Genomic DNA, 7,366 nt, shown 5'->3' with positions numbered 1-7,366 from the left:
TCGGCTCAGGTCATGATCCCAGAGTCCTGGGATCGAGCCCCGCATCCAGCTCCCTGTTCCACGGGGAGCCTGCTTCTCCCTCTCCCACTCTCCCTGCTTGTGTTCCCTCTCTCGCGGTCTCTCTGTCAAATAAAATCTTTAAAAAACAAAACAAAACAAATCATCACAATGAAGGCCTCATATTAGTAAGAATGATATTGTTCAAAGTATTTCATCAGTCTGCCACTATACTCCTCTGTGCTTGTCTCCTGTCCTGAAAACTGTGGATAAGAACAGCTCCTATCTCTGGGTTGTTGCCAGGATTAAATGAGATGATGTATATAAAGTACTTAGAACATCTCACGGCTTATCCTAAGAGTGCAATAATGTTTCCAAGTATTCTTTTTTTTTTTTAAAGATTCCATTTATTTATTTGAGAGAGACAGAGAGGGAGAGAGAGCACAAAGAGAGAGCAGAGGGAGGGGAGAGCAGAGGGAGGGGAGAGCTGAGCAGGGAGCCCGATGTGGGGTTGGATCCCAGGACCCGGGGATCATGACCTGAGCCGAAGGCAGACGCCAAACCAACGGAGCCATCCGGGCACCCTGTTTCCAAGTATCCTCATACCCTATCACTAAGTGGAGTGTACAAATGTATATACATGTATACATCTGTGTGTGTGTCCCTCTGGCTCAATCACAAGCCATTTGTGAGGTGACTTCCCATCTATTAGATTCATTCCACTTTGATAAAATAGAATTCCTTATTTTTAATGGCTACACAGTACTCCGTTATATAGTTATACTTTATTTTTATTAAACCAAGCTCCTACTGGGGTGCCTGGGTGGCTCAGTCGGTTAAGTGGCTGCCTTCGGCTCAGGTCATGGTCCCAGGGTCCTGGGATCGAGCCCCGCATCCGGCTCCTTGCTCAGCGGGAAGCCTGCTTCTCCCTCTCCCACTCCCCCTGCTTGTGTTCCCTCTCTCGCTGTGTCTTTCTCTGTCAAATAAATAAATAAAATCTTTTAAAAAATAATAAATAAATAAATAAACCAAGCTCCTACTGTTGGGGAGGAAGTTCCTCGGCCTTTCAAGGTCCTTCTTGCCGGAATAAGACTCAAATTGACATGAGATAGATTAACAGAAAATCAAATTTAATAGTGGACCTATGGGGTATCCACAGACAGGAGATTGCAGAAACAGTGAGGCAACATGAGGCTTATAGGAGCTAAAGAGAAGGGTAGGGTCTGAAAATAAAAGGGGAGAAAGACCATTAGCAGGAAGGGGAGAGGAGATGTTTGGAAAACAAAGGTCGCCTTGGTATGCAGATAAATTTTTTTAGGTAAAGAGGAATCTCTGGAGCGCCTGGGTGGCTCAGTCGGTGAAGGTGAAGCGTCTGCCTTCCGCTCAGATCATGATCTCAGGGTCCTGGGATGGAGCCCCGAGTAGGGGGCTCCCTGCTCAGTGGGGAGTCTGCTTCTCCCTCTGCCTCCGCCCCTCCCCTGCCTCGTACTCTCTCTCATTCTCTCAAATTAATAAAATCTTTAAAAAAAAAGGGGGGGGATCTGTTTCAAGCTTTCTTCCTGATACAGACAGGCAGTTGAGGGGGAGGTAAAGAGCTTTCCTGGCATCTGCTGGGTTCTGACTGCTTTTGGCTCAAAGTAGCAGTCATACCAAAGCAGCCATCTTGGGGCGGCCTGCCCTGCGCCCCTACACTAATGTGGGATATTTAATTTATTCCACCGGCTTGCTATCACGACCGATAGTAAAATGTAAGCACCTCGTCTAAACATCTTGAGGCACTTGTCGAAGTGTCCATCAATGTTCTATCTGATCTCACTTATACGTGGAATGGAAAAAAGCCAAACCCACAGAAACAGTAGGATGGTCGTTACCACGGGGCTGGGGGCAGTGAGATGTTGGTCCAAGAGTACAAACTCCCAGTTAGAAGACAAATAAACTTTAGGGATTTAAGACACAGCACTGTGATCATAGTTAATATTCTATCATACACTTGAAAATTGCTAAGAGAGGAATCTTGAATGTTTTCACCACAAAAAAACAGTAATTATGTGACGTGACCAAGAGTCAGCTTAGGCTGGGGGCAATCACATTGTAGTGTAGAAGTGTATCAAACCCAACACACTGGGCAGCTTACATTTACACGAGGTTACATGTCGCTTATGCCTCGATAAACCTGGAAAACAGTTTTGAAAAATTGCAAGTATTTTATAAAATAAATCTTTTTTTTTTTTTAACCTTAACTATATCGCCGCAGGAATTTGCTCATGCAGTTTCAGAGAGTGAGGAAGCTCTGGGCTACCTGAAGATGACTGGCCATTTTTATTTTTAAAGCTTTTCCTTGGGTTCTAAAGTTTGCATGGAAAGCAAGGAAATCCTATATGGTGGGATCATTCAGGAACATTTTAGGGTACGCAGAAAGGAAGGTGCAATCTCCCTGGCCTTCTGTGCCCATCCCCAGCTCCCCCTCCCCCAAATGTCCTTCTAATTGCAATCAATTCAGTTTTTACTAAGTTTTACTTTTTAATGAACGCAATACATACATAGTTTAAAAAAAAATCCAATAGTGAAAAAAAAAGGCATATAATGAAAAGTAGTAAATCCCTGCCCATCCTGCTCAACTTAGGGAACTAAGCCAGAGGCAAAAACGTTTACACCTGTCTGTCTAGTGGTTAGCTCCTTTCTTCCTTAAGAATATGCTTTTATTACTACTTTTTTGACTTGATAACATAAGGAATTTTGACTTCCCGCTGTCCCAGCACCCCCCTCCCCCCTCACTATGGCTGAATCACTATTTTTAATTCCCCCGGTGGCTACCTTGTTCGCTTTAATAATACGATCCCTAAACTTGCCTTATTCTTTCAACTAGAGCCAGAATCTGGACTTTCTGCTTCCCGAGAATAACGCCACCGCTCCATTTCCTCCTCTCTGCCTGTCCACTTGTTGCCCGGACTGCGCACTGTCCAAGCGGCTAACCTTCCCATCCAGTTCTAGCCCCGTCACGAATGAAGTCTTCCCTGCTCAGCTGACAGATTTGGTCTAAGAACGGAAAACCGTAACTTCTTTTTCCATCGGAATGATTATTGAAATAAGGTTCGCTGAAGAGCCGAGCTGCACGGGATGACTGGTCGGTCTCCTCTCCGAGCGCTGCACGTGCCGATCGGTGTTCGAGCCGATTCCCTTTCTCCCACTCCTGGCAGCTGTTCAAACCCGGCCCGGTCTGAGGCAGCTTCCTGATCGAAGCCTGCTTTCCTTGTCCAGTTTGAAATGTTTGTTTTGCGCCGTAGTGTTTCTGTTCGCCACTGACCTGGCTTTGGGGATGAGGCCGTGTATGCCTTCCAGATCCTGTTGTTAATTTCCCCCGGCTTCCAACGCAGTCCAGCTCATGGCTTGGAATTCAGTCCATATTCTGTTGGAAGTCTGTTCGCATCTTACTCTAACTTGGAAGATTTCCTTGCCCAATTGGACCGTCGTTGTGCAGTTAGTTTACGTCTGGGTCGTTAGTAACCTCTCCTCTGGTTTTCCCCCTTCGGGCATCCTGAGACCACCGTCGCTTCCTCCCGTTCGGGCTGTTGTGTGTTTCACGGCTGCAAGAACGTCTCAGGTATTTCTGAGGATCTTCGGAGTTTAAAGTTCTTTCCTGTTCCTTGAACTATTTCCTAGAGAATCACCCTTTCGCTCAGTCTTCGGCTTTTTTGGTTATACAGTAGGCTTTCCGCAAATGAGGTTTTCTAGCCGCCCATGTACATGGAAGGAGAAGGCCGTGGAAAGGCAGCCGGGCGAGTCTGCGCGCGCGAGCCTACTGGCCGCTGTGCTCTAGAGCGGGGGAGCCGCGGGGTGGGAGCCAGCCATCCTTCGGGGACCCCCGAACGCCACAAAGTTACTTGCTCTAAATATGTACCTGCAGGCGGACGTTGAGGATCACCGAGGCCACCACGTAGAAGTAGGGGAAGTTCGTGCGCAGCCGCCAGGCCAGGTCGAAGAAGGTGATCAGCGTGCGCGAGAGCCCCTTGCAGAAGGCGCCGTACGAGCCGCGGGCCGCCGCCGAGCGCGACAGCCGCACCCCCAGGGCAGACAGGGCCGCCGCCGTCGCCGCCGCCGCCATCGGTCTGGTGTCGCCTCCCACACGGTGCCGGCAGCTCAGCGCTTCCAGCCGGCCGCGCCGACCCACCGATCGACGGACCGAGAGATGCGCGCAGAGGGCAATCGGCGCGGGGGGCCCACTGGGCGGCCTCCGATGCCCGCCGCGCTGCACCACGAACGCCCTCCTTCCCGGCCGCGGCGATCTACGATCGCTGGTGCTCCGCGGGGGCCGCCAGACTGAGCTGCCTCGGGGTGGGCGGGGCGCCGGAGACCGCGAGCCCCTGGACCGGGAAGGGAGGGGGACGGGGGGGCGGGGACCCGAGGCGGGGGGGGGGGGGGGCACGTGGCTTTCCCGGGAGACCCAGCTTCCTCCTCCCGGTGGTCCTCCTTCTTCTTTTTTAATGTTTTAAATTTTAACGGAACCAGAACGAAACTTGCACAAAACGTAGGAAGAGTTCTTTCGTAAACATGATCTTGAATATCTTAGAAGTGTGAACGCGTTTCCTGTTGCCTCAAATCCCTTTAGGAATTTTTCCAGTCCTCAACTGTGAGCTAGTGCGAACACACAAAACCTATTCATGTTCTCAACTGTAAAATGTGTGCCTTCTGCTTTAATGATTCAAGCGGCTTTGGAGATTTGGTTTTACATCTCTAGTACTCTTCTAATGGGAAAAGTTATACAGACAAGTTGTTAGACATTTTCAACCGCACAAACAATTAGAACAATGGGAAGCAGATTCCCTGCTTAGTTTCACATTCCTCACCCGGCCCCCGCCACGAACTACCATTCTGTTTTCTGTGTATACTTTCAGACTTGGTATGTTTCACATACAGTGCTCTTACCGTGTCAGTAATATATAACTACCTCACTCTCTTGGACGACTGATCACTACCCTAACATGTATGTTGATGTTCAATCATTTATTTAACCAGTCCTCTATTGATGAACATTCTGAATGTTTGCAGTTTTTCTTATGCCAAACATTATTGCAGAGAACATCGCTGTACGCATGAATTTTCAAGTGGCAGAAAAGAATGAGGAATATAATCCTGGTTTTATTTATAAAAAAACATATAAACATATTTAGTGTTTGAGGTCAAAAAAGTTTTACTTTTTAATACATGTGGTTGGTCAAAAAAGTTTTGAGACTAGGACTGAATACAACATTGAGTGTTAATCTTGGAATTTTTTCACCAATATGAAAGGCAATAATTACGACTCCTTACTCCTCTAATTTGCATTCATTTTAATTATCAGTGAAGCTGAGCAACTTTTCTAAATTTCTTAATATTTCAATATTATTTTGAAAGACTATTAACAGATTGGTATATGTTTTTATCAATTATTTACATATATTAATAAGGCATATATACATACATGACACACAAGTCACAAAACAAAAAATGGAATCATAGACATACTGCCCTGACAATTGCTTTTCTTTTTAGATTTTATTTATTTAATTTAATTTCTATTTTTCCCATTTTTTAATTTAAATTCAGTTAATTAACATAAAATGTATTATTGGTTGGATTTTATTTACCTTAGAGAGAGCGAGCGAGTGAGCAGGGGGAGGAGCAGAGGGAGAGAGACAAGCAGAACCCTACACAGGGCTTGATCCCATGACCCCGAGATCATGACCCCAGCTGAAACCCAGAACTGGCCACTTAACCGACTGAGCCAACCAGGCGCCCCTGACAATTGCTCTTTTTTTTTTTTTTTAAGATTTTATTTATTTGAGAGAGAGAGAATGAGAGAGAGAGAGCACATGAGAGGGGGGAGGGTCAGAGGGAGAAGCAGGTTCCTTGCTGAGCAGGGAGCCCGATGCGGGACTCGATCCCGGGACTCCAGGATCATGACCTGAGCCGAAGGCAGTCGCTTAACCAACTGAGCCACCCAGGCGCCCCCCCCCCTTTTTTTTTTTAAGATTTTATTTATTTATTTGAGAGAGAGAGAGCACAGGGGGAGAGTGAGAGGGAGAAGCAGACTGCCTGCTGAGCAGGGAGCCCGACTCTACTCGGGGCTCCATCTCAGGACCCCGAGATCATGACCCAAGCCAAAGGCAGACGTTTAACCGACTGAGCCACCCAGGTGCGCCCCCGCTTTTTTATTAACGATTTTTATTTATTTATTTGACAGAGAGACAGCGCGCACAAGCAGGGTGAGCTGCAGGCAGAGGGAGAGGGAGAAGCAGACTCCTCACTGAGCAGAGAGCCTGATGGGGCCAGTCCAATCCCAGACCTGAGATCATGACCTGAGCTTAAGGCAGATGCTCAACCAACTGAGCCACCCAGGCGCCCTGACCGTTGCTTTTAAACAATATATCTTGCCTATCTTTTCATGTTGATACCTTATGGGCTGCGTATTATTCCTTATGGATGGCCAATAATTAACTGATGCATATTTGGATGGTTTCAATTTTTTCACGAGCATAAACAATGTAGAGATTTTTTTTAAAGATTTTATTTATTTATTTGACAGAGAGAGAGACAGCGAGAGAGGGAACACAAGCAGGGGGAGCCGGAGAGGGAGAAGCAGGCTTCCCGCGGAGCAGGGAGCCCGATGCGGGGCTCGATCCCAGGAACCTGGGATCATGACCTGAGCCGAAGGCAGACGCTTAACGACTGAGCCACCCAGGTGCCCCAATGTAGAGATTAATATCTTTGCGTGCATATCTTTGTAGGCTTCTCTGATATTTCCCTGGGATACATTCTGAGAGGTGGAATTCTGGAATCAGAAGACTTTCATCTGGGGTGCCTGGCTCACTCAGTCGGTAGACCATGCAACTCTTTTTTTTTTTTTTTAAAGATTTTATTTATTCATTTGAGACACAGAGATACAGAGAGAGAGAGAGAGAGCGTGAGCAGGGAGAGAGGCAGAGGGAGAGGGAGAAGCAGGCTCCCCGCTGAGCCAGGAGCCCGAGGCGGGGCTCGATCCCGGGACCCTGGGATCATGACCTGAGCCGAAGGCAGACGCTTAACCATCTGAGCCACCCAGGCGCCCGACCATGCAACTCTTGATCTCGGGGTTGTGAGTTTGAGCCCCACGTTGGGTGTAGAGATTATTTAAAAATAAAATCTTAAAATAAAAAGGATTTCATCTGTTTATGGATTTTGGTACATGTTAGAACTGCCTTCCACACAGCTTGTACTAATGTATCCAAGAACACTTTCAACTTTCCTAATAATGGGCATTGATTTTCTTTTAAATCCTTGACATTCTGATAGCTCAAAGGATATCCTACTGTTTTAAGTTGCATATTGTGATTACTAGCAAGGTTAGACGTTA

At 47.0% G+C, this 7,366-nt stretch overlaps 1 protein-coding gene across 1 annotated transcript; it reads right to left on the bottom strand.

Moving 5' to 3' along the window:
• Nucleotides 1–1,635: 1,635 nt before the first annotated feature.
• Nucleotides 1,636–4,328, bottom strand: LOC118013238 (small integral membrane protein 10-like protein 2A). Its single transcript, XM_035008957.1, has one exon. The coding sequence runs from the start codon at nt 4,097–4,099 to the stop codon at nt 3,884–3,886; it is 216 nt and encodes a 71-aa protein (XP_034864848.1). The 5' UTR covers nt 4,100–4,328; the 3' UTR covers nt 1,636–3,883.
• Between the last annotated feature and the right edge of the window lie 3,038 nt (nt 4,329–7,366).

The sequence above is a fragment of the Mirounga leonina genome, unplaced genomic scaffold (assembly GCF_011800145.1).
Source record: "Mirounga leonina isolate KUSES-001 unplaced genomic scaffold, KU_Mleo_1.0 Mir_101664, whole genome shotgun sequence".
In the NCBI taxonomy this organism is placed as follows: domain Eukaryota; kingdom Metazoa; phylum Chordata; class Mammalia; order Carnivora; family Phocidae; genus Mirounga; species Mirounga leonina.
This window is presented reverse-complemented; position numbering and strand designations above follow the sequence as displayed.

Coding starts and splice junctions, on each gene's coding strand:
- LOC118013238 (XM_035008957.1), bottom strand. CDS start 4,099: ATGGCGGCGGCGGCGACGGCGGCGGCCCTGTCTGCCCTGGGGGTGCGG.